Source organism: Falco rusticolus, chromosome 5 (genome assembly GCF_015220075.1).
Source record: "Falco rusticolus isolate bFalRus1 chromosome 5, bFalRus1.pri, whole genome shotgun sequence".
Lineage (NCBI taxonomy): Eukaryota > Metazoa > Chordata > Aves > Falconiformes > Falconidae > Falco > Falco rusticolus.
Genome location: NC_051191.1, coordinates 59,627,268 through 59,654,841, shown reverse-complemented (window position 1 = coordinate 59,654,841; position 27,574 = coordinate 59,627,268). Strand labels below are relative to the sequence as shown.

Below are 27,574 nucleotides of genomic sequence, written 5' to 3'. Positions count from 1 at the left end.
CAACAAGTAAAGGGCAGGCATGGTAATGATTAATCAATTGATCAGATGAGCAGAGCCCCTCATCCAGTGATGTGACTCACAGTGTGGACTTTCAGAATATTATTTAGCAAGACTACAGCCGGGACTCCTATGGTTCAACAGCAGCAGCTCTCAGCAAACACGCAGAAAAGTGAGGCCCTTTCTAGGTAAGCCAACAAGCAACGGATTATCTTTCAAACAACCAGATTTCAAAGATGCAGTGTCTTTGGAGACACATGGGGATCTCTAGAAAGAGCAGATGGAAAAAAACATTTCCCAAACTGGAGCTCAGCAGTTCATTCTTGAAAGCATGGAAGGGGCTTTTCTACTGACTCAGGGGAGTATTTTATACTTTAACAGAGGTTGCATCAAGGACATTGGAAATATTTCCATGCTGTATTGAAGTTTTTCAGAGAAATGAGCTCTGTATCCAGGTCCCATTACTTCACTACCCTCGAACATTTTCCTTTGCTAGGAGACCATAATTTCTATCCTTTGGATGTATGAGCTGGAAATATTTCGGGTTTATAGCCCCTATTTATTTTTCCATCATTCTGTCAGGGAAACCCGAGATGGTGACTCTAGGCCAGATTGTGGCAACAAACACTGTATACAAAACCCAGAGCCGCCTTGTTGTTTTAAAGCTGTTCATTTTATTTGTTGGCCTTAGGGTTTTGTTATCACCTGAGACATGGTGAGGAGCATGCTCTGCTTTTGTGATGCAAGAGGCCAAGCTTTGGAAATGTTGTAATTCCCTCCCATGGAGTATTTTTAAACCCAGGCATGTTCCCTAATGTACTTGGCACCAAAGGTGGTGCTTTCCTCCAGCAGCGAGATGCATAATGAGCATCAGGAGGGCTGCGCTATCACTTACAGCTGATTTATGGACCTCCCTGGTGTCAATGGGGGTGAGGCAAGCGGTGACTCCCTGCTGAGAAACAGCAAGTAAATACAAACCTTGGAAAGCTTGAGCTGCCCCATTCTGCTGGACTTGCCACACAGAAAGTACCCCAGAGGAAGGCACAGGTCCTCAGGAAGGATTAATCAACTTCCTAGGACCTGGGCTTGTGAGTAACTTGTTGAGTTACTAAACAGTTGTGGTGCCTGGAGGGCTGGGACCTTCAGGCACATCCCTCCTTCATTCAGCTTTCTGAGCGTATGAAGAAAACGGTCCCTGTTATGGCACAAGACTTTCCCCACACTTGGCTTAGGGAACAGCACTGACTGGGGCTGCAGGGTAATTGTTCAGACCCTTTCCTTGGTTTCCCTGGAGGAAGCAGCAGTATTTGCCCTTGAACATCTCCCCCAACACCTGAGGTGGGGATGTGATGCTGTGGTGGGGACAATGCACGCAAATAAGCATGGCCAGGTCAAGTGGGAGGACACACAGTGGCTGGAAAACTGCCTTCAGTGGCTTTACTTTTGCCAGCCAAAAGTTTAGGAAGAAAGCTCTTGTCTTTTCAGATCCTGGCAAAGGAAGAGTTTCTCAACTCCGAAGATGGACACGAGAATACAGAATTAATGTGGAAAAGCCTATTCTCAAAACTGCATCGTGTAGGAAGGCAGGGCACTTTCTCATGCAGCAGATGCTGCATGCATCTCTAAAGCTAAGGTGGACACTGAATCCCTGTTTTGAGCCACGGAACAATGAGGATGTTCCCATGGATACTGAGAACAAGGCAGAGGAGTGCAGGGCCTGGGACTAACTTCGAATAAACATCAGCTGGAGAGCCCTGGAGTCTGTGAGACGTCTGTAACGGAGAAACAGACACCAGTGGCAAAATGCAAGGCGAGGGGCTAGGAAGGATAGCAGGCAGTAAAAGGGAAATGAATAGTCATGGTAGGAGTGGTGACATGAAAACTGAGTAACTGGAGGTACCAGTGATCTGGGGAGAAAAGAGCTTAATTGCTTCATGTGAGGATTCTTGCTTTTTTGGTAGATTACTTTTACAAGCTACCGCTCATTCTCAGAGTGTAAAGCTTAAGTTAACAGAGCGAGCCTTGGATTTGGAATAGCTAGTAGCATAACAATTTTCTATGCTAGTTCAGCTCAATCTAATAATATCTCCCATGCTGGAAAGTTGAAATCCTTGGCAGATAGACAGGTTAGGCAGAAGTCCCACACTTCAAACACCATTGCCAAAACTTTTTGGTGAGCCAAACTCAGTAGCACCTACTGTGCTGAGGTCCTAAGCACCTGAGTCTGACAGGATAGGAGACCTATGGCAGGAGCACATACCTTCCCTCTCCACTAGATCTGTCCAGCCAGTGTTTAGATGACCATGAGCGTTCTTGAATAAAACTGTACCTAGAACCCTGCTGAAGACAGGTCATGAGAATGGTTTGGCCACAGACAGAACACAGGTGAGCCCATTCAAATATCTAATTGAAAGTGAGATGGGATAGGTAAATGGAGCTAAAAGTAAACCACAGATTTAAAACGTGTTGCTAATAAGCTGTGCTCTGCATGTTGGTGTGGTGCCCTTCCTGGGCTGTGTGGCAGATGCCTACCTGAAGTCGTGGATCTTCCTTAGCATGATAGCCAGATGGATGAAACTTCCAGAGGAAAGCTGGAGCCCATCTTTGGCCATAATCCTTTCACAGAAGCCCTTTCTCAGAGCCCAAGAGCTCAGTTCTTATTTAGAGTTTGGCTCCTAGCACTGCCTGGCAAAATAAAGGCCACTAAAATGCACGTAATGTGTTCCTAGAGTGGTGTAGAGATACAAGAATCCTTTGTTTTGTTTTGTTTTGTTTGAAAAAATCCAGAAGGCTGGAAAAAATTCATTTTCAGATTGAAATAGTTGGTGAGATTTCATTTTCCTCTGGAATGGAAAGATGCTTTCCTTTCAGCTCGTGTCACCGCAGACAATGACCTCTGCCACACACATCACGAGCCTTTCAGTGCCCCGAGTGCTGCATGACTGAGCTGGCTACCTCCAGAACGAAGCAGCCCCACACAGGTTCCTGTGGCTTTTCTGCCTTTGCAGTAGTTGCCTCCTTGTCCCAGATGCTAGCCAAGGCACATGGCAGCTGCTCAGCTCACCTCTCCTCCTGAAAACTGAGATCAGCCAGCAATTACCAGAGTCAATCACCCCCGGGTGATGACGACTGCCTGGCTAGGAAGCTACTAATGCTGTCAGTCCGGAGCCTGGGCTCTGATACTGCGGTGCAAGATGCTTGTTTGCATTTAACTAACTCTTTTTCAACTCGTTCCAATGCATTTCAGCAGTCTTTTTCTTTCTTAGTGGTAAAACTACACTTTAGAGACAAACCTAAGTATAAAGCCTGGATCCAAAATACTTAATCGGAAGAGATCTGATTGCAGAGTATAATTTCTTAGGTTGGACCCATCTACCCTTAAATCTGTGACAGCATTAGCTGTCTTGGAAATAGTCTTAGGAATGAGAGAATGTAAAACAATTTAAGAGATTCCTGATGTTAAATATGGAAGTTAAACATCTCAGGAGCAGTGGTAGCTATTCTGGTGACCATGTGTCTAACTTCTCTAATTATGAGAAGAGGATCAGCTCTGAAGGGATCTCAATAACACTCCTCTGCAGAAAGCAGGTCCCCAGCCTGCTTTAGGCTAGAGATGATGACAGCAAATCCTGCTTGGAAGTTTCATGCCTTGAAGAGATTTTCTACTTCTTCATTCTGTGTATAGCTATAACTCTGGCTTGCTACATGGTCCTTCAGGTTTTCTCACTGAATCGCAACAAGCTTCACAGGCATGAAAAGAGAATACACAAGAATAGACACAAGAATATATTATGTTGTCAAAATACCTTTTAATGATCCCTTACACTGTGAATAAGCACCTGAAGCCAAATGGTAGACCTGCTTTATACTTTAGCACCATGGTGGGTTTGGACAGGTTTTTGCCCATGCTGTGGGAGGATGGCCTCTCCTGCTCTCTTTCTTAAAGAGTGACAGCCTTACAAGACACTTCATCCTTCGTGTCAATGGAAAAAGATCTTCCCTGGACAGCGAAGATGCACATCCTCATTTCAGGTTATGTCTACCCTCCATTATTTGAGGAGGCTTTATTCAGTTTTCTGACACTTCCCAGTGATCAACGCATTTCGACTAAGTTCTCTACCAAAGCCTTTCCTATTATCTGTGTGGCACAACATGGAGAGAAAAAAAACATGTAATTAAGCTATATGATACAAAAAGCTTTGAATTATTGACAATTAATGGAGCCTTCAGGCAAGCTTCTGAAGCAGAAGCCCAAGATGTAAGTGGCTACAACTGCCTGAGAAGTGCAATAATCTCTCTGAGAGCCTCAGGTGTCTGAGAGCTGACAGAAAATGGCATTTACAAATAGGAATAAGTTCTTTTTGTGCTTTACTTGGGTGTTAATAGTATTGTTATTACATTACTGAAAAGTAATATGAGATCTATGACATATTCACCTATTATGTTAGATTTAATTTTATGTTGGATGCCATACTAAAGTGTGAAATTTGCTAAGAAGAAGATCTCATTTCAGTCAAAACCTCATGTCATATTTTCCACAGAAAGAGCTAAACCTGGCTGAAGTTATTTAAAGCAAGAATGAATGTGATTACTTATATGAATAAAGTAACGCAGAGTTGGGTTTAGAGAAACAAGGAAGTAACACAGAATAAAGAATGACTTCTCTTTACCAGGCTGGAGGAGAGGAGCAGGGGGTCTTTGGGGACAGAGAATGGCTGGGGAAAAACCATGGGGTGTGGGGGAGATCAGTGTGGCAAAAGCAGCAGGAAGCAGGAATTGTGGTTGCATTAGAACCGCTACCACTGTACGCAGGTGAGAACACCCTGGGAGATGCTCTGATTTGCTTCTCAGCCACAGACCAATGGTCAACGAGCCATAAAATCATGCCACACACTCTCCAAACTGTACTATGGTGGTCTCCTAAGTCTGCCATATATATGAGCCCTGATTATTGCAGGGCTAACTTTAAGGCGACGTTAGGTCGGTCAGGGTCTTTTCCAGCCAAAGTCTGAATATTCCCAAGGATGAAGATCCCCTCGTCTCTCTGGGCACTTTTCCCAGTATTTGACCACCCTCACTGTGGAAATTTTTTATTTTTAAAAGATTTGTGTCTAATTAGAATTTCACCTGCTGCAACTTGTATCTGTTTTTTTCTTTTCCATTCACTGCACACCTTCAAAAAGAGCCTGGCATCATTTTCTCTACACTGTCCTCAGATGCCGGATGGCTGTAGTGGATCCCACTCTGCTTCTTCTTACAGACTGAACAAAGGCATTTCTCAGTCTCTTCTTGGACATCTTTAGTCCAGTTCAATGAGCTTGGTGGCCTTTCACTAAACTCATTCCACTTTATCAATGCCTTTTTTGTACTGGGGAGCTCACAGCTGGACACAGTACTCCAGATGTGAATAGTGTCTCATTAGCTACATGCTTGCTAACACCACCCAGTCAGCCATAGGGCTTCTTCCCTGTGAAGGTACACAGGACCTCCAGGTCTTTTTGTGCAGAGCTGTTTTCGCTCCAGCTGGCCCCCCAGCAGTACTGGGTTTGTTCCTCCCTCACTGCAAGACTTTGTGATTGTCCTTATCGAACTCCATGAGGTTCCTGTTGGCCCGTTTCCCCAACTGCTGAGGTCACTCTGAATGGCAGCACTGCCCTTTGGAACATCTATCACTCCCCAGCCTCCAACTTGTCACCCATGAACTTGAGGCTCCATGCTGTCCCCCATGTCCACCTTGACCAGCATACTGCAGGTGCAGTAGGGCTTGGCCCTTCACTTCTCTCCATTCCCTGGAAGAAGCCTTAGTAAAAATGCATGTAGAAAGGAGACAGATTAAGGCAGCACTGGGGAAAAAAAGGCTGATCAAGACTGAAACAATCTTCAACAGTCTTTAATCATTCTTGCATTCAGTCCAGGATTAACTAATTAATGAGTGCTCTAGGCCCTGGCAGCACATTTCTTATTGGAAAGAATTACTGTAAATGCAGAAAGAGCCAGGGAGTAGTTTAGTCTCTGAGATGCTCCCCACCCTGGTCTGCTCAGAGTGACTTTTGCTTTCTGGCAGCTGCCTGCACGCCAAATGTTTTCCCAATAACTGTCAGCATCCTGCCTGCACGTCGGCTGGGCGCCAACTGCTGGGGAGGTGAAGGGGGACATTATTCATCTGGGAGATCAGTAAACCCCAAAGGAAGAAGCAGGCCTCCGAGCAGCTGTTTAACAGCAGGAGCTGAGGTGGAAGCAACTGAGAATAAATATGTAAATAAATACACTCCAACGTCCCTTTTTTAGCTTCTGCTCAAAAAAAAAAAAAAAAAAAAAAAGAGGATGGGGACAGGTAGGTGAAGAAGGAAGAGATATTAGTGAAAGATGATGGTAAGTCATCCCCCATGTGGGAATAATTGCTCAGTTTATGAATGTTTACTGGAGGTGTTAAATTGCTTCATGCGTAACTGAAGCTTGCCAGGGTCTACCCTGTCCGACACCTTGTCCCAGCCCATTGTCTCCTCAGGGTATTTCAGTAAGGGACGTGGTCATTTGGCACGTTGGTGTTTTGCCTAAAGTGCACTCTCAAAAGCGTACATGCTGTTACACATACTTCTTCATTACGTTTACAGATTGCCATGCCATCAATACAAAAATATTGCCCAAATGTTGTTCAGTGTTAAATATATAGCACATATTGAACTATACCATGTGGCACATTCTGTGAATCTTGGGAGAACCATGCACTCAACATATTTTTCCATCTGGCTTCTAGAAACCTAAAGTCTCCCAATCAGTTTCTCCCATTTTTTCTCCCATCTGCAGCTTCACAGAATCCTTCAGAATTTTGGTTTGGAAGCAACAAAAAAATTGGAAGCATTCTAAAAAAGACTGAAATTAGATCAAAAGTCAAATTAAAAAAGATAGGGACTAGACAGAGCCTAGGGAAGACAAGGAGCTGCAAAGTGACCTACCGCCTACCAATATGTCCTACATCAGTGTCCAGGGACAGCAGCAACTCCCATGACCTCCCTGGATATTCCCCCTGTAGAAGAACTGCAAGAAACCACCAATTCTTGTGAATGAACGGTCCTCTAGAGACAAGAAAGTATCCACCTCCTGGCAATATGCAACTACTGTGTGGTGAGAAAGCATGGCCTCAATAGGTTAGAAACCCTACATGCCTCTTTCGGAGATCAGCTTGTCAATGGCCCTGTGGGGTGGGTGAGCCTACTGGGATGGGAAAAAGTGGACTGGGAAGAGGACAGTGTCCTCACTGGACTTTATAGTCTTGCATCCTAGAGCACGCAGATCTTTGTTAGCCAGCGTGCATATCTCCTGGGGTCTGCAAGTTCTGAACAGTGGGAAGACACTTGCTGCTGGGCTGGCCAGTTGCTTCCCACTCCTCCCATGTAAAAGGATTTACTTCCTCATGCTGTGATTGTACTGCATCTTGCAGTGCAGAAGTCTGCTTTGGGAAAAAGCACTTTCAGGTCCTGGTCTATTTGGGATGGTGATTCTACAGGCTGATGTCCTGTTATCAGAGCGCAGAGCATAGTAGAAGCACTGAATCAGCTGGAATCAATGGGAAAGTCAGTGTTAATTAAAAGAATGAATGGGCTTATATGGAGGAATCAGAGCATTCACTGACCCCACCATTACTGCAAATGACAAGGGCTTATCATCCAGGGCAAGCAGGGTGAGACATGGATCTTCTTACATAGACCAGTCAAATTCAGGCAGGCCTGTAGGACTAAACACCACTCCACGGCAGAGATCCTTCCCCACAGAAAGGTTTTGTCCATGGTGCTCAGCTCTTCTTTGCTTTGCTGACAGTTTTGTCACCCCTCCCCACTTGCCAGGGCCATTGCTCCATGCAGGGTCCTCAGTATTTCAGACCCTGGGCATCTCCTGGTCCATCAGCTCTTCTCTGTACGGTGGTATACGGTGTCTGCATACCACACTGTAAGTGGTATGGCCACCACTGCGGTGGGTCCCGTGCAGACACACAAAAATGTGCTTTCTCCCCTGGATGATCAGCCCCAATGGCAAAAAAGCCAGCTCCACAGGGAGACAGGAGATGAGAGCAGTCTGGTGCATGATTAATTTATATACTCCAAAGTCTGAAATGCTCCCAAAGACATTAGTATTCCCCATGTAGGAAAGCTGTCCAGATTTTCAACATATCCCTGTCTTATTCCCACGTCTACTGGAATTAATAGCTGAAGGCTTGTAAAGCCCAAAAGGCAAACACAGGGCTGCATTTAATCTAAAGCAGAGGCTGAGATCATAGTTTGGGAGTCTAAGTGTTGTTGTCAGAAGCAGAGAGAGCCCAAATTCTCATTTATACTAAGACACTTCTATAATATGCTGAAGGCGTAAATGCACCTCAGAGTGGGTGCACTGCCAGCACTGCCAGCCTCTTTGCATTGTGGAAACATCGGAATGAAGGGCCCTTCAGAGAAATGAAGACAAGGGAAAATGAAAATCCCATTCCTTGCATCTAACCCGAGCAGATGTGACACAGGCCAAGATCTGTCTAAGGTAAGTTAGACTCCAGACAGCTCACTCTATCTGTGTGTGTGTAGGGCAAAAGGAAGTTGTGCGTGCACTGGAACGAGGATGAAGAATCCACCCAAGTGTTTTAAAAGCAGGTATCAGCCCATGCTTGTTTTTTTTCACACTGCTTAGTGGTCCAACCATCGCACCCAGAAATTACTCCATTTCTCTGTTGAAAGGGTTGTTAAGTTGGTGAGGGATTCTTTGCAATGAATAAGTGTCATTTCCTGCTTCCCATATTTAACTTTTTACCAGGCAAGCTCTGGTGTCAATTTTAACTGAAGAAGTGCTGGGGTAACAAGGACCAATGTGTGGGACATTCCCCCCTGCCAGCCCTGTCTGAGCCCGATGCTGCTCCCGGTACCTAGCTCATCCCCTTCCACTGTCCTCAGTCAGGGCACACGTTACAGGGCACTGAAATAAGAAAGTGCTTGCTAGAGGCTGCATGAGATACTCCATGGCCAGCTCTTTTTCATCTAACTCTGAAGAAAATGTGCTGAATGGGCTGATGAAACCGTTGCGTACCATGGTGAATCTGGCACAGAAAAAACATGTGCAGTTTTTTAGATTTGTTAGATGATAGTTTCTCTCTCCAGTAGCACATTTCACTGAGACTATCAAAGCCCTCACCCCATCCTAAAGATGTGCAAAACTTAGTAGCTAAAAAAAGAGGAGGTGGAGACCCAGAGTTTTGTTACAGTAAAATAAAATTCTGGGAGCCACACTTGTTTTAAAAAGCAGGCGAGCAAAGTAGTGCCTGGATTCAGTTATATTATTTGCTAACTCACTTGTAACTGCTTGTTTCAGTATACACAGGCTAGTAGTCATGGAGGTCTGAATATTTCCAGTTCCTTACTCTCTTTAATTGACAATAATGCTTCTAAAGCTCTTTTTTTTTTTTTTTTTTTTTTTTTTTTTAATTTGCCTGAGGTAAGTGGCAAGTGTAGGGCTTCAAGCACTGCTGTACCTTCTTATTAGGGGATTCATCTTCCAGGTAAAAAAATCACAATTCTTTCCTGGTGCAGCTCAAATCAGTTGGCACAGGGTCTAAACAAATGCCTTAACTCCAAGGTGTCAGAAAGGGTCAAGGGATCAGCAAAGACCGAGCTTTGATTTAAACATGCAATAGGATGTCCCAAGTTTAAATAAAAAACTAGGAGACCTGCTGCGAAATTACAGAATTTAATAGGCTAATAGATTGCTAAATAGTTTATCAGTCAACATGATGTCAAACTGGAGAGAATAGCCCAGTGGTTGCTTTATTATTATTATTATTGTTATTATTATTACTACTACTACTACTATTCTTGTAAATGTTTATTATTTCATTGATTTAAAATCTACTGGTCTGCAGTATATTCACTGTCCTTCACCTAAACTGCCACACTCCATTGCCTTCGCTTTGAAGGGGAGTGTGAAGAAGGCAGGGTTTCTGGGGGGGGGGGGGGGGGGAATCTCAAACGTACCTGTTAGCAAGGAGCTGTTGTATATCCTTCCTATAACTTGACAGTGGGATTTCCAAGGACTTTGGGTATTCAAAACTATGCTGAGTATTATATCTCACCATTTAGAAACATTCTGACTTGTGACAGAATATTTTGCTTAATAATTAACAGGGAGCTGGTAAGTGATAGAAAAAAGATGTCAGCAGTAAAAGGGTTCGTGCACACATGTGAGTCAAAGGTGTCCTGTGTGGCATCTCCCTAGGGCTGGGCACCCTGAGGGGTGTCTGTGGCCAGGCAGGACATGGCTGCTGGTGGGATGGGGGGATTTGGAGGGAGTGGGAAGCAAGTTGCACCCATGTGGATGGGCTGAGGGGCCTCCACGTGGCTCAGAAGCATTATGCTCTATAATTCACCTTCTAACGTGACACAGAGTTTTTATTTCTTCACCTTCTAAAGTATTGGTAAGAGTGTCTGTGGAGGCTGGCTGGCTTGAGCTCTTAAGCTCGCTGAGCTGTGCAGGACAGCGGCGTATCAGCACAGGCTGTCAACAAATGGCTGGTGCTTGTAAGGACTGTAACAAACCATGGACAACACGTGCCATATACATTGGGTATCCAGATGAGTATGTATTTGCCAAATCTACTTCCCACCACACATATCATGTGTCCTTAAGCATGCATAGATGAAAAAAAGCAACCCCAAACCTGAACTAATGCCATTCATAAACCCATGCATTTTCATCTATAAATTTACACACAAAAAGGCTAGCTGTGGTACCTTTTATTTACCACGAGCAGGAACATGAACACCATGCTCCAGGCACTCTTGTGAAAGAAATTTTGTCTTCAGTTTCACTTTAATGGTTCAAGATCTTTCTGCCAGATGTATGAATGGCTTTAGGAGGGGAGGCACGGGAAAGGAAATGAAGATGTGATTAACCTAGGAAAAGGTTCTTGGGAAACCTTCCAGCATCATGAGCAAGCGAATACAAGAGTGCATTAGCACGGCGCACTATCTGATGGATGCTCCAGTGGCTGGTTCATGGGGCATACACTTTGTTTCACTGAGAAACAGACATTTTTGGAATGGGAGAAAGCAAATGGATGTAGCAGACTCAACCTTAAAAGTTTTTAGCAGAGGCTCATGAAATTGTACCAAAGAATGAATAGAAACTTGTCAACGTGCTAAGAGCTGTCAAGACCTGAAATTAATTGATGGACCACAGTCATAGCTAATTGACAGTGACAAGTGTTGCTTTGCACTGTTTGGAACAGAAATGACATATTGAGAAATTAAACTGAGGCCAGCATGCTCAGAATCACCATTTTTCAGCTGTTCTAATAATCCCTTTTAAAAATATCCCTGCACGCTATAATATGTCGCTATTTCTGAACTAGAAGTAAACAGACAAAAGTGTTGATTAAATGTGTGAACATTATTAAACTTGGAGACGCTGTATACACCAAAACATGCAAAAGAATTGCACAAAAAGAAGTAGGGAGGCTAGAAATATGGGTTTGGAATAACAATGAGATTTCAACATAAACAAAGAAAAGCTATTGTATCAAAGACAAAATGTAGAGTTCGAAGTTGTAATGGCAGAAACTCATAAAGATGTAGGCTTGGGAATAAAAGGGTGAAAAATAGTATCAGGGCTATGCAAACAAGGGTGTTTTATCTTCATACACAGATGTGACAACTTACACTGCTCTTTCCATACCATCAGTAAGAATGCATCTACCATTAACTCCAAATTGCAGGGACCCTGTATTAGGAAAAAAAGGGAGCAATGCTTTTGTAAAGTTAATTGGGTGTGTAATTGGGGAAGCACTGCACAGGAAAAGAGTTTGTTTGCAGGGATTGCAATTACAAAGTAATGTTAGTAGGGACAGAAATCCCCATCAAAGAGATATGATATTACCTCTGAGATATACTACAAGACAAGGCCGGAGCATTGGGAATCTCTGGCAAAAAACCTGATGGTATTTCAGGAGCAAATTGGGATGTGAGGATCAGGATGATAGAAAGGCTTTGTGGCTATTGCAAGGTAGTCCACCCAGATCAGAAGCTAACACAGGTAGGCTAACAAACGCAAGCCAGTGTCTACAATGAAGGTTAGTTGACACAGAAGGAGAGAAAAATCAAGGGAAAGGAAAACTATTGTCCCTTTTACTGGGAGGCCTAAGGATAAAAAGAACCTGAAAAGGAGACATTTGTGGTTGCATGAAGGGTCTAACCTGGAAACAATGACTGTACAGCATAATGTACAACTGAGATGCGTTACAAAAACACCTGTGTCAGGTCAGTCTTTCCACTGCTTCCAGGAAACTTTGAAGTCGTCAGAACTGTGTTGCCCTAGTTCAGATACTGGTCAGACCCTGAAGTCATCCCGCTTGCCCCAGCATTGCTCTACAAAGCCCAGTTTTCTAGATAAGCTGGTGCTCCTCACCTTACCACCTTGGTGCCGTTCCTCATGACCTGCATGTCCACCATGCAGCCGCCCATGACGTAAGCAGCCAGGTTCAGCTCAGCGAACTCAGCCTGGAGCAGAGCAAAAGGACAGAGCATTACTTGAGGGCAGCAGAGACACAAACACACAGACACGCAGAATTGTCTTCGACTGCAATGTGCCTTGCCTTCTTCCCCCCCCCCCCCCCCCCCCCGCCTCCTCTTTTTTTCTTCCATGAGACAACCGGAGATCCAATTACAACCGATTTGCCCTGGAGAGACTGCAGAAGTATTTATGGCTCCCACACTTGGGGTGTACAAATATACAGGATCACACTTATTGCAGTAATAAGAACTGAAGGAATTAAGAATGAGCGAGCTGAAAAACGCATACAGGAAAGAATAATAATAATAAAAAGAGGTAAGGTCATTTGAATTCGAATTCCAAGTTTCCACTTGGAAACATCCATTTAGAATTATGTCTGAGTTGGCTGTCGTGCCACTGGCCAGCTATAAACCTAGTACAAAAGATTTAAACCTAAAGAGCTAAAAATCCTCATTATGCTGCAGGAAGGTGATAAGCACAGAAACCAACCTGATAGGGTTTACTTATTAAGATTTTAACTATTATAGGGTTAGCAAAGCTGGGTAGGCTATTAACAGTACTGCTCAATTATTAAAACACTTTGTATCTTAAAAGAGGTGTGACTTACAAGGTCAGAAAGGTTGGCAAGGAATACTTCAGCTATGGGGAGCAAAAGGCAATGTGCATGGGGGCGATTACAACTGCAGTGGGTGTCAGTGAAGGCTAAGACACAAATGAGAGTGAGTAACTGGGCGCGACTGTGCTAATCCTCCCGCGTGGCTGCTGGCCCCGCTGCCCTTCAGACAGGAGTGCCAGTGAGACTCGATGGTCTCAGGCTGCTCTCAGCAGGAGGAGGGTGGCAGGGTTAGCCAGCTGCTCCATGCTCGTCTTGGCCTCCAAATCCTCTGTTCTTTATGAGCAAATGATTAGACCTTAAACTAGAGTATGCACCGTGCAAGTCCTCCCTTTCCAGCATGACGCAAACATACCTGGACAGATTCAGAATCCTATGTTAAATTAGTGCCTGTGTATATAAACATATAAATATAAATGATCAGTTCTCATTTTTTGAGACAGAAAACTTAGTTTTCTCCCTTTGAACAGCTTTCCTCCCCCTCTCTCTTAAGCCATGTCTGTCAGACTTAGTGTGATGGAGACTGGTCAGTAGTAAAATCATCTTCTAACCCATGGCTACCTAATACCAGAGCACTCAGATGGTGTTGCTAATGCTTGCAATTTTGTGAGGTCCTTGTACTATTTAATGTTGTTCCGATACTTCTACTAGCTGGAGCTGACAGATAGTGCCAGGAACAACTTTTATACAGAAAAAAACCCAAAGTGAAAAAAAGCATGTTTTGTCCTCATGAATGCATGGAAAAACTTGCCAATGGAGAACTAGTACACCTGTAAAGGCTCAGAGGCCAGACGACAACAGAAAAAATCAATTCCAGCTTCTTTTTTTAAAATCCACATAATTTTACAGCAATGACTGTGGACTGCTGACCCAATGATGTAATGAGATTTCATGTCTGTGGCCCTGTGTAAACTTTTCAAAACGACACCCTTACATGATCTTACATCATTGTACCTCCCAATTACAATGAAAGGAGGGGGAAAATTCCTGTTGCCAAGAAATAAATCCTACTTCAAATACACACACACACATGTGCAGAGGCAGTGAGTGGTTCAGGTGACTGGCTGGGCTTTTCTTATGAGATTGCACTGTGTTGCCTTGGTCACAGCCATGCTTCTTCAGTGATGATTTGTGTCAGAGATAAGCAAATATGTACCACTAACAGGCACCTGCATTTTATACATATAAAAAATCTCAATAGATGTAGGGAGGGGGGGAGTCCACCTTGAACAAATTCAGCAAGAGCAGATGCTCTGGGTACCATCAATGAGCTCCCCAGTGGGTCAAGGCAAGCTTGCTAGCTTACATGTAGGCTCAAGAGGTTCTGTGGACGAGGGAGATGAAAGGATGGCGTTCCCTCCTCTGCGCCTGCGTATGCCTCAGAGATGTCCCACTCTGAAAGCAGAGTGTTACTGAGCTGGACCCTCAGCTTCTGCAGCTGAAGGGTGCATCATCTGATGTGAACACCAGAGCAAGAGAGGGAAGTTGTAGGTACGTGTTTTCCTGGTTTTCCTGCTTTCCTTCTGTAATTTTTTCCATAATGCTTTTATATTGAAGAGCTTTAACACTTGCTTTGCTGGGGGTGAAAATGGGCAATCTTCATTACACGGCTGGCACGTACTGTCTAAGCTGGTCTGACAGGCATTGCCCTGAGGCAGTCAGGCCAAACAAAGCTGTGTTCAGACACCTGACGTCCAAACAGCCCTGGGAATCCCCTGAGCTGGTAAGTGCTTCATACCAAGCTGCCAGGACCAATTTCAGGCCTGCTAATATCAAGAGCCAGAAGAAAGGGAGAAATCCCCTTTGGCAACCATTGTCCAGGGAACCCTGGCAAGGAGGGAGGAGTGGAGAGGGAGTCTGAGGGGCTCAGCTCTCTTCACCCCCAACACATCCAGATATGCAAGCACAGCTGAAGGACAATCCTAACTTTTTCCTGGCATTCGCTCCTGCTTTTATAGACTAAGTTAAGGACCATTGCTGCTTTCATGCCACTGCTTTGTCCCACCTAAGGGGCTGCTGCTCGTTGGTATTTGGTAGAGGGCTGAAAACTTCAGTCAGCAGAAACTGTTTCCTGTTGATTTTCCAGTGCTCCCTGTATTTTTAACTTTGTGGGTTTTGTAGCCTGATGACTTCCCTTGGCTGGGATTTCAAGTCTGAGATCATCTCCAGCCTGAGTTTACCTTGCAGACAAAGAGGTCTTTGAACGCAGCTCGTGCAGATAGAGTGGCAGGTAACTATGCATAAACCAGGGAAGCCCAGCTCCCATGGCCCTGCAGTCAATGGCGTTAGGACTCATCGAGTCTATGAAGCCATTACATTAGCCTGATGGTGTTTATACTTGCTTTGCAATGGTACCAGTGGCTGCAAAAACATTCAGGGCAAGAGCGAACCATGTGTGACAAAGGTGACGCAATCTGTCTTGAAGAACGATGTAATGCAGACTGTGGAAGTGGAAATATTTCGTACCTCTGTGAGGCCCAGATCTGGGAGGATGCCCACAGATATTTCGAGATATCTGTTAAAAATGCCTATTTCATGTATTCAGATTCAGAAATCTCTCCAGATCATCTGGACTAAACCTTAAGCTACTCTCAGTTTCTCCCATCAATGTTCTCTAGGTTCTGGAGATCTTTCTGGTAGCTATTTTATTTTCCTGTTTGCTGATAATAAAACAAAGAGGATTTTGCCATTTTAAATCACGTGATAGTAGAAATGCCTGGCTCGCTAGCCATACCTATTAATAATTCATGGCAAGAACATGTTCAAGGTGGATTTTAAGCATTTTTCATAGAATAACAGAAAGCTTTGTTGGAAGAACTTCAAGACATCACAGTCTGTCTCTCTTTCCTAAGGCAGGATCAGCTCTACCTCTGCTCTTGTATGCAGATACTACATGGCCTTCTTGTATCTTGATTCCACAGAGAAGAAACATCCTCAGGCATTGTGCCTTAACAGCCTTCGAAAGTTCTCCCAATGTCCAGACTAGATCTCTCCCTTACTTTTAAAGACTGTAATTTTTTTGTCCATTACTTCCTCCTGCAGAACCCGAAGACTTACTGCTTACCCTTCTTACATTTTTTTTTTTCCACCTAGACAAAACCAACCCCATTCTTGTAAGATTTTCTTGTAGGGGATGGTTTTCAGCACACTGACCAGTGTTGTTGCTGTCACCGGGATCCTCTCTGATACGTCTGCAACTTTCTTGACTTGTAATAGCCCAAACTCACCATGATCCTTCGGCAGAAACCTGACCATTGTTGAGTTAGAAGGCAGGCCGCTCATATAATGCTGCTGTCCACGTGTGCCAGTACGGACTTACATCCAGCAGTGTGACTACTTTTCAGCTCATATTCTGGCTGAGATCCTCTGCAATCCTTTGTCTAGGCTACTGACTTGTCTTCAGCTTCCCACCTTGCGCACCTGCCATCGATAATTGCTGTGTAAGGGGGAGATTTGTTAACATCTATAAAAACCTGATAGGAGGCAGTGAAGAAGACAGAGCCCTACTTTTCTCAGTGGGGCCCAGGGAAAGGACAAGGAGCAGTGGGCATAAAATGAAGTACGCTAAATTCCATGTAAACACAAGAAAACTCCCTTTTTATTGCAATGATGGTCAAACACTGGAACAAGTTGCCCGGAAAGGCTGTGGAGTCTCCATTCCTGGAGACACTAAAACATTTATAGGCTGTGGTCTTGGGCAGCCTGCTCTAGGTGACCTTGCTTAGAGCAGGATATTGGACTGTGAGATATCCAGATGTGCCTTCCAGCCTCAACTGTCCTGTGATAAGTTTTTTGTGCATGTTATAATCTAGCAGATTCCTTATTAAACTTCTCCCTGCATGTCAAAGAGGAACCCCAGGAAAGCATCTTAGGTTCCTCCTTGAGCAGATGCTGAGGGTCAGTTAATCTTCATTGTGGCACAGGAATGCAAGAATAGGGATGCGAGACAGTTTTTTGGGTTTGTGTTTCAGGAGCATGGTGACTGTTTTCTTTTTAAAGCAATCAGGCTTAGTGTGTCCATGCAGCAACAAGAACATTGGGGTGTTTTTGAGCTACTGAACTTTCTAAGCCCTCATCTGTACGTAAACTAACTGAAAGCTACTCAGGTTGATTGTTGCTTAAAAGGGAGACATAAAGTTATATTAGACTTCTGTGTGAATATTTGCATATATACCCCTGTTTGCATATATACAACACACACACAAAAATAGCAGAGGGGGTTTTAACACTGCCAGGGAACCTTTGCACTTTTGTCCGTGCAATATACTATGTGCTATAACACATACACTGGCTTTTTGGGGGGTAATTCCACAACATAAACCACAGCACTGAGCTACCACTACACTACACAGCTTTCCATAAAGCAGTGCAGAGTACCTACAGCAGCAGGATCCTGAGCAGGAGTTCGGTAGGTGCTCTGACCAGTCCCTCTCACCCACGTGGGCACAGCGGAAGGTGGATTGGCTCATGGCACTGGGGCCACAGGTGGCTTTCAGGGTGCTGGGTCTCTTGGGTGGCTGGAGCTCCTCAGTCTCCTTGCCTCCTTTGCCTCTCTCTTTGGCACTGATTGTGCTCTGATCAAGACTCTCCATGCTCCCAGTCTTGCTCCTGAAACTCCTTACCCGTTATCACTACACATCCGTTTTTCTCCCCCTGCCCAGTGACACAAAATGGAGTCAGAATAACGGGCTGGTCTGTGTCATGGCTTAGGCACTTGGGATGAGAAATTACTACTGTCTAAATCAAATCACATACATTCCTCCGTGGATTTTATGCTTTAGTTTTTGGTGGATCTTCCAATATGTACAAGCAAAGACAGACTTTGGCAGACACCAGACTGCATTCCTGTAACATTTCATTAAAACCATTACAAGAATTTCAGGGGGAAGTAAGCAATCCCTAACTCCGGCACAGGCAGAAGGGTGAACAGGTCACACGGATGGGAACAACAGGGAGGGATGTGGCTGCACGTGCTTGGTGTGCACATGCATGCAGAATTAGAGGTTACACACCCTGATTCCCCACGTCTCTTTCCTAAGACGTTTTCCCTTGGGGAGTCACCCTACTACCCACCTGCCCCCGGTATTGGGATCACTCTCTGAGAGAAAAGGATGGAGAGGGTCCAGCTGGGAGGGGGATGATGCTGTGTGGCTTCAAAGGGAGCTTCCACAACTGCTCTTCACAAGTTCTGAAGCTAGGATGCATGCTCCTAGGCTACAGACACCACCGATACTGAAGGTCCACATGCCTTGACCTGTGTGAGGGCCTTCTGGTGCATCAGCTCTGATGGCATTTGGAATTGTTTCTTGAATTTTCTTTTCAAAAGTTGTGTGACTGCCTGAAAATTGGAGGTCTAGCAAAAGCACATTTCTAAACTTTCTGATCCCAGGAAACAGCTCAAAAACATGAACCCTGTAACCCTCCTAAAGCCAATGGAAATTAAAAAAAAAAAAGAAGATACTGTTCAAGAAAGTAATGATTTTTGATTCATTCTTGCTAGTTCTTCAGGACCCTTCATTCATGGTTTCTGAATGCTTGTATGTGGCAAAGCTATGAGAACTGCTGTTCTTGAAATGTTTTCTGGCTTTCTGTTGGAACCACCCCCTTCAAAACATATAAGGAATAAAACTTAAATAGTTATTTGATGAGAGGCTAGTTTTCCTCTCATCACACACAGGCCTATCAGACTATCTTTTGAAAGGCCCACTTTATGCCGCACATGAAAATACCTCTTTTAGGACGGGAAGTACCATGGAGCTGGAATTCATGATTTGTATTACAATTATCTTCTGTGAGCGCCAAGTACAACTTTTTTCCTGACAGTGCTGCCAATGGAGTCATAATCTATACCACAAGACTTTTCCAGAAGCATGTACATAGGAGTTCACTGAATAATCATCCCCTGAAAATAAACCAGGCAGCAGGAACAAGTGAATGAGCTGTGCAAGAAGAATGTGTGTCAGACGGACAGACGGACCCACCTCATCACAGCAGGAAATGGTGGGAAGGAGATGGGCAGACAAACAACAGGAATAAAAATTTAGACGAACCTTTTGGCCTCATCACTCCCCCTTCACCCTTTTCACCCCCCTCCACCATCAATTAGCTAATGCCAGGAAAGATGTCTCTGGCTATATTAAGATGCCTTTGGGAAATATCTGACAGAAAGGTACCCTGAAGGTGCCTGACTATCTGAGAAGTGCTGCTTGCTCTTGCCTGCTATATCTGTGCTCTCCTCTCTCTCTCTCTCCTGGGCTCTTGTTGGTCAACACGGGGCACAGGACTAGAAACGACTATTAAAGCCATAGGGTCTGACCCCTTGCCACTGCAGACACCATGTCACAAAACACCTTAAACCAGTATATTTATTAAAAGCAACCATGTCTCCTTTAACTTTTGTTTTGACAGGATAAACAAACAACTCTTTCAGCCTCCTCTTATAGGTCAGGTCTCCATGGTCATCCCAGTGACCCCGCTCTGCACATCTCCTGCTTTGTGGCCATCTCCCTCCCAGACAGGTGGCAAGTGTCCCACTCATCTGGCCACCACCCATAGAGCCATGGTCTGTCCGATGGGTCTCTGGTTGGCCAGGTCTCAGCCCCAGCTCTTTTGCTTGTACCTGAGTGCAGCAGGGATACATGGCTATGTGGCATCCTCCTTGTGCATGGGGTATACCTAACACCCAGGGAGACCCCTGTTGCAGCACTCTCCAAACTAGCCAGCTGCAACAAGGTCTTTTACCATCACATACCAACATACTCTCCATGCCAGTCCCTCTGCTGCCTTCTCCTAATCTCTCCTCATCCAGGGTGCACTGCCTATTCTCTTGCTTCTTCCTCAGCTGCTTCGTTGGCTGCCCAACCTCTTAACAGAACCAGACCCAGCTGCACCTTGTCTACATCAGCCAACCCACCACCCCTGAAGCCAGCCCACAGCTGTATGTTATCAATGATAATTAACCCAGCTTCATTCCTTTACAGACCCCCACCTGGGGTATGTTATGATCCATATGGGAAACCCCAGAGTCATATGAAATCCTTAGAGCATGCAAGGCTTAGTTTTCTCTGGGACAGGGCAGAGATGGTGGGGAAGGAGGTGCTGAATTACTACCAGTTGCCTCTAGTGATGGAAAACATTTGACAGAGCCTAATGTCTGTGGTGTAATTTCTCCTCTTCCTCAATATACTGTGTTTCCTAATGGTTCTTCCCCTCCAGTCAGTGAAGGACTGAGAAGTTAAAAGCAAAATTAATTTCAGGAGAGACTAAAAACAATGTAGTCAATTCCTGTGACAATTTAAGATTCTTTGCTAAGCTCAACTTAGTCTTAGAGCCACTTAATCAAACTTACTTTTAATTTCTAGAAGAATTTCTCTAATGATTATATTTCTAGAGAAAAGAACGGGGGATGTATACAATTCAGTTCTCAAAGCTAGAAATCACAAGGCAAGTAAAAGCAACAACATGGATCAAAGTCTAAGAACCTTATTTTTAGCAAAAAATAGCAATAGCATTTTTAGACTCATCGGCTCCTTAAAGCTTAGGGGTTAACCCACACTGAGTAAAACTTAAACCATCAGGATTTTAATGAGAATAGGTCAAATAGATTTTATTTTTTTTAACAGAGTTTCGTTCAGTCTTATGAATGACTATCATAGCTACAGAGGACTTGCAGTGGAAAAATATCCAAATAATCAAAATATAATCCAAACTGCTTCCAAAGAAAAAGGGATCCTGATTCAGCAGAGCACTTGCATTTGCTTCTCAGCCCTCACAGCCTTGTGCTCTCCCTCTGCAGCCAGCAGGAAGAAGGCAATGGCATTGCATGCCTGGGTTTCAGTCAAGAGCAAGCAATAATAAATCCTGCAGCTTCTAAAGCACCTTAATAAGTATGTTTTGGGTGTTACGCTGAAGAATAGAAGAGAAGAAACAGAGATGGAAAATAAGTCAGGCCTCATATTAATTTTGATGAATGACAGGAGACACTAGAGGCTTGGAGAGGCTGTACCCACTGCAGCATCCATGGCAGTTCTCTCTCCTGTTCATTGGCACCATGTGGTACCCACAGCATGTTTGTCTCTTGCTAGTGCTGATGGACCTATCTGAAAAGCAAGGGCCTGGGGCTGGTATTGGGGTCATACAATTTGTTTCTGTGCTAAAGAACCAGAAAACCTTCTTCAAGACTCCATAAAACCTATTTTCATACAAGCTGAGACTTAGAGAAGCAGCTCCCTGAGCAGCAGGATGGCATTTAACATTCTCTTCCCTGTGGATTATCCAGTGTCTAATACGAACTGAATTCACCTCTTGTAGAAAATTAATATCTTGAAACTTCTGCCTGTTTCTCCAATTCAGCTGAAATCAGCCAATGCCTTCCACAGCGTGGGGTGTGGGGAACAGACAGAGCGAGACATACATCTTGCATTCCTTGGATGACAGCCAAGGGGGAGAGGCAGCCCAGAGAGCTGGTCAGGGTGTATAACCAGATTAGATAACTGACTTCCCGCTGCTGAGAGAGGGAGAGACAGTGCTGCTTTCAGCACTCCTGCTCCATTACAAATAAGTGATGTCATGACTTTTTTTAAAAAATATCACCTACTTTCCTGCTCTGCTTTGCCCAAAGATTGCTGAGATGGCTTGCTAAGGAAGAATTGAGATGTAACAGAGATGGAGGTGGAAGAGGAAGAGAAAAAGCAACAAGGCAAACTCTTCTTTCAGTTTAAACCAGCTACAGAGCATCCTGGAAGAATGGCCAAAAAATTAGCATGGTCAGAAATAAATTGGGCAGAAAAAGACTGGTAAGCTGGGAACTCCAAGAGAAAGGTGTGGGCCAGGCTGGTAAACACAGTTATTCCCTGCATCTTTATTTTTTTCTTCTCCCCACCGCAACCCCCCACCTCAGAAGACTGTGGAAGAGCATTTGTTTTTCAGATTGAGAGGGTCTGCATTCATCTTCAGGGGGCCTGTTCCACAACAGTTTAGGGTCCCGGATTGTGCTTGAGGAAGAGGATGAAGAAACAAGGGAGGCTCCAGGTAATCAGGGTAGGAGTAATGAATAAAAATTAAATACTGAGAAATACTGAGCAAGCATGGGTAGGTGAAAAAAAAAAGGGACAAAAAGCCAGAGTTTGAATAAAGAAGGGCTCCTCTCTTGGTCTCGACAATATGCGGAAAGGCCTGAGGTCAGATTTGAGGATGGCCCATGACAATGCAGCTTCTGTGTTTCCCTTGACGGACAGTGGTCCAGCTGAGAAAAGTGGTCATCCCTTCTACTTTCAAGGTCTCGGGGGCACAAAAGCAGTTCCCTGCCAACTACGTGGAGGCTCAGCTGCCTGGTCTAAGGGGCAGGAAGGGGGGAAGGGGAAGCAGCTGGGACCCTTGTTCATTGCTCCTCAACTTTTTGCACCCACTGCACCCTTCCTTCCCTTGGGCAATACTGCAGTCACTATGGTCAGTATTTAAAGATGACTGCAAGGGGCCTGGCAATGGTCTTCACCAGCAAAGTCACACCAGCCTTGTGGTCTTTGTTTGGAGCAATTTGGCGCTTCATCTCAAACATGGACATTCGGGCTATGTGAAGGATTTCAAGAGACAGATTGGGAAAGTCTCCCTGAAGGAGTCCTTGGGGAAATGCGATAAGCTACCTAGTGACAATGATGAGGGTCATTACTGGGCTTAACCCATCAGGGAGCAAGAGTCCATTTCTGCCCTTCTTCACTCACCAGCCATTTGAAGATAGTTCCTTTGTAAGGACCTCAAGTGCAGTAACATTTGAGGAGAAGGACTATGAAGGGAAAGGCAGAGGCTGGAGGTTTAGGAAAGAATTAACAGGTCATTTTGAAGAGTACCAGGTCTAGCTTTGAAGCTGACTCTGCTTCGAGCACTGGAGTGGGTTGGATCAGAGGTTTGAAGAGCAAATCTGAATTATTATTTGATTCCATACCTCTGTGTGAGAAGTGTGATTCCCCCCTGCCCTTTTTGGACATTTAACGAGGCAGCCAGCAAAATAAGGACTTTGACAAGGTAGTGCAAGTGAGAATTGTTCTTCCTAATACCACCCAGTACTGACAAGTGTGATACCAATAAAAGGAGGAAAACGAAGTGTTCACAGTATCATAGTTGCAAAAAAAAAAAAAAAAAAATGACTTGCTATCTCTTCTGTCCCAGACACAGCCTTTGATCAGAACATGTGTGCTGATGTATAGTCCTAGGCAACTGGACAGCATCCCTTTGAAAAGAGAAGGAACACCTTATCAAGGGCAATGGGTCCTGAGAAAGTCTTCAGAACCACTGCATTAATAAATCTATACATCTATACACACATGCATGCACACATACACACACATACAATGCAGAATCAACAGCTTTATAAAGACAGAAAATATCAGGTCATTCAAACAACATTCACCAGCTGCCTTTACCCATCCAAGCAGTTTTATAGCCCTGATGAGTATAAAAAAAGTATAGGATTCCTTCAGGATCACCAGCTCATCTCTACAGCTCTCTTTTCCTATGCCTGCTTTCAAGTTAGGTGCCTGCAGATGTTTATTAATAATCATTTCCACTTTGACAACAGCATCCAAAATCTCAGTCAATACTGAGACTTCATTTTGACAGTCACTGCACCAACACAGAAAGGAGAGGACAGACCCCAGCACGAACAGTATTCAACTGAAACGAATGGCCAAGGCTAACAGAGAAACAGAATTTTTCCAATGTCCTGCAGAGCACATCAGAAAACAGGCTATGAACCTCCTATGGGCTTTCAACAGGTAAAAAGATTTTGCCATATGTAGTTATTGTGCGTACTTAAGCCAAAGGTTTTAGCCTCAAATCGGGGTAAGTCAGACGACTTCTGTAACTCATGTGAAACATAACATCACCAACATGTACTGGGGCGTACTGACTTTGTACCTTTTCAGGCATAGATATGGAGCTGTGAGGTAGTCTTCCAGTGGAAGATATTGCAATCCTGTCACCAGAAAAGAAAATCTCATTTTAAGGTGAAATGGTGACTGATTCTGCAAAGGTAGGGAGGACGAAAGGATGGCCTTAAAATATATTTCCATTTTTATAGCTTCAACAACTCTATGAAAAGGACATGTCTTAAAACTCCTGGTTAGTTCCTTTCTTCAAGAGAAGAAATATCTATAGATTATCTGTCATTAAGGCCTTAGCCCTGTCCACACAGATGTCTTGGAGCCAAATTCAGTTGTCACTGACCTGTTCCACTCGGATATCAAATTCTCCATTCACTTTCTTCCCCTGGAAATATTTGGCCCTGCAGAAGAAACGAGAGAGATAAACATAGTTCAAGATTTTTGGCTTTCATTACATACTGTTTTGCTTCTGCATTTCCCCTTTTGCTGAAGAATTTCTATCCAGGTCACAGCATGTTTTCCTAATTCTTATTTTCTTTCAGCTTTCTGTTCTTCAGGACAAACCTGCCAAGCCAGATGAAAACCGCATTGGAAAGTTCCTTCAAGGCTTGTGACTTTTTCATTTTATTTTCAAACTGAAAACCAAATGCTCTCCTAATCTTTTCCAGAGCAACAACTCTAATCAATGATTCCCTGCTATATCTCATTTAATACTCAATCTTTATTCTGTAAAAGAAAGAGAGCAACATATGGCACAGCATTGGAAACTTCTGATGCTGAAAAAGGATCTTTATCATCACAGCTGAAGCAATTCTCCTGCTATTCTTTCTAACTATGGAGCTGCTTTTCAATTCTATTTGACTCTCTGCTGCTGATTTAGAGGAACAGTATCTGCATCTACAGTAACACTAATGAAGGATCTCTTCTGCTGAACTGCGAGACTGTGTTTGCTTTGGAGATGAACAGTGTCATGACCAGGACATACACTTTCCACCACCTCTGCTCCTAGCTGCCTATGCTATGCAGACAACAAAGCACATACTTTCAGAGGGATCGGTTGTTCATGAACAGGGAAGGCTGACAGTAGCATTGGAGAAGGAAACATGGGAAAGGGCAGGCAGTTTTAGCTGTTTTATTCATATTTGTGTATAATGTCCCTTACATTGAGTGGTGATCAGGGAAATTGCCAATATGTTTCCCCTGTGAATATTTCTCCCCAATTATTCCCCTCATCAAACAAACCTGACAGAAGCAAATATGAATTTAGCTTCTCAGGCCTCTCCCCTAAAACTTCAGGAAGACCATGCAGGTTCCAAAAAGCTCTTCTATTTGGAAAGCATTGAAAACACAGTTAAGCCCTGCAAGAGCTGTTTCCAGAGGCAAAGTAACTCTCTGCATTCTGTTTCCAATTGGCAAAGAGAGGACAGAATAAAGAGGTAAAGGAAAAAGAGGGGAAGCCGGCTTTGCTCCCTATTTTATAGTATTAGCAAAAAAAGAAGCTGGCTCACATTTTTACTATGTGTCTATTTCTTCCAATAAAAAAAGGAGAAACAGTAGGAAGGCAATTTTCCCCATGGCTGAAACACACCAGTTTTCAGCTGAATGCTCCCCTTCCTCAGAAATGTGAAATGTAAATAAAAAAGTTGTTTTGTTTTGTCATTCTGGCTCAAAACCAAGTCAAAAGTTTTCATTTTATTAGAAAAAGACATAAAAAATGTCAAAAGTTTTCCACTTTGTTCTAATCAGGGTAGCTGAAGGCTGTATCACGCTTCCCTTCCCAGACAGCCCATCCATCAGCATGGCACTAATAAGACCTCTGCATAGATGTCAGTGGAGGGACAGTGTAGCAGCCAGATGTGACCAAGATCAAGTGACTTGAATAACCCCTATCCACTATAAAAAGCAGAGCTCTGGCCATTTTTTCCTCCCTTTTTTGAATTTACGAGTGTTGCATGAAAGAAAGCAACTCAACAGACAAGCTGAGACATCACGCCTCTAACAATATACAGGAACGCTAAATACACTTAATAATTCCATCGTATTTCTGGAGGCATGGCTCTAGAGGGTCTGGCAACACTCCTCGCTCCTAAACATTGGGGATATTGCTGGAACCAGTGACTTCTCAGAAACTGGAATAAGCTTTAAGTGGGCCCACAGGAACTGGTCTGAAATTTGAGGCGCAGTATTCACTGGTACAAGCTTGCTTTCACTCCCAGCACACTCATAATGTATACTCCTTACCCACATTTATGAAACACAGTTCCCTCTACGGCCTCTCCTCTCTGCCGACCAGCTGGTTGCAAACTCCTTGGTGCTGCTTTGCTTCAGCTTGTAATGAAGTGTGATTAACCACAGTCTCCAGCCCGGTACGGATGGAGCAAAGAGGCTTCCACTGCGTAGTCCAGGAAATAAGCCTTCACACGGTTGAAAAATCCTCTCTCCCATCTCTACAGTACTGGGTCTGCTCATGGATAGTCACACAGAGGCCACATCCAGCATGAGGAGTCTTTGGAGTAAAGCGAGGGATCTCAGACACCGTGCGACCCCTCCTCCTTATCCCTCTTTCCACACAGGTTGTCTCATCACTTGTCTCAGATATAACTTTCTTTTAACATCACAATATATCACTTTCTTTAAAAGAAAGCTCCCCAGGAAGGTTAACCTGCTCTGACTGTCTCTGAAGACTACAGGTGCTAAGCAATTTGCAGCCAAATATTTTGGTCAGCCCATCATTTTGACACAGCTCAGGGTAAGAATGAAACACTTCTTACTGAAACATCTCTGAAATGGATGGAGTGATGTTTTTAATTTGCACCTGGAGTTTTGGAGCCCCTGGGCAGTAGAGGCTATCATGCTGAAATGAAAAATGGCTTTAGCCTCACCCTGGAGCCCCTGAAATTTCAAGCAAGCTGGAATCATTGCTGATGCTGCGGGAACATCATGATGCCTCCGTTGCAAGAGGAAAAGTGTTTTGGTCAGTACTGGGCAATGTATGAAATGGCTTCTGGTCCCCACAGGACATTAGACAGAGGAAAGAAAGACCACACTGCTCTGGTGGGGATGGAGAAGAAAGATAAATGGATGTTTCCAGCAGGTGAGACCGTGCAAGACATTTGTGGATGTCCTCTGCCCCAAAACCACCTGAGCAAGGCTATTTCAGACCTCTGCCTAGGAAGTGACATGCTGCAGGGTTATCTAGGCAGCTTGTAGTGCAGCAGGGGAATGATACCCAGAATACTAGTCAAAAGCCTTTCTGGGGAGCTTCAGAAAAGTCTCCATTCACCTCCAGCACAGACAGCTGCCAGTGATCAGAGAAGCAGCCTATTGCCCCAGGAGTCGGGGGCTGTCTGACATCCCCCAGTTTGGCATATGGGGCAAGGCAGTGGTCAGGCAAACCAGCCTCCTCTACTGGGCTGCCTGCAGTGCTGACCACCGCTTGGTTGGCCACCCCTTTATTTTAAAGCACGTCAAATGTTCAACCCACCAGAACACAGTGTTGTAATTTGGCTAGGCAGAGTGCAGCTGGGGGGGTGCAGTTGCTGTGATC

At 44.3% G+C, this 27,574-nt stretch overlaps 1 protein-coding gene and 1 long non-coding RNA gene across 4 annotated transcripts in view; one reads left to right on the top strand and one right to left on the bottom strand.

The window, feature by feature from the left end:
• The window catches only part of SYN3 (synapsin III), a 206,418-nt gene that overhangs the window by 147,813 nt on the left and 31,031 nt on the right, over window positions 1-27,574 (bottom strand). For all 3 annotated transcript variants that reach the window (XM_037389309.1, XM_037389311.1, XM_037389310.1), the window contains 2 exons: window positions 24,371-24,428; window positions 12,433-12,524 (listed from right to left, as the gene is read on the bottom strand). In XM_037389309.1, the coding sequence (XP_037245206.1) occupies window positions 12,433-12,524; window positions 24,371-24,428 (150 nt within the window). The remainder of the gene's footprint in view (window positions 1-12,432; window positions 12,525-24,370; window positions 24,429-27,574) is intronic.
• On the top strand, window positions 118-25,671 carry LOC119148759. Its single transcript, XR_005104485.1, has 2 exons — window positions 118-185; window positions 24,570-25,671. It is a non-coding gene; the product is annotated as an uncharacterized LOC119148759 (long non-coding RNA).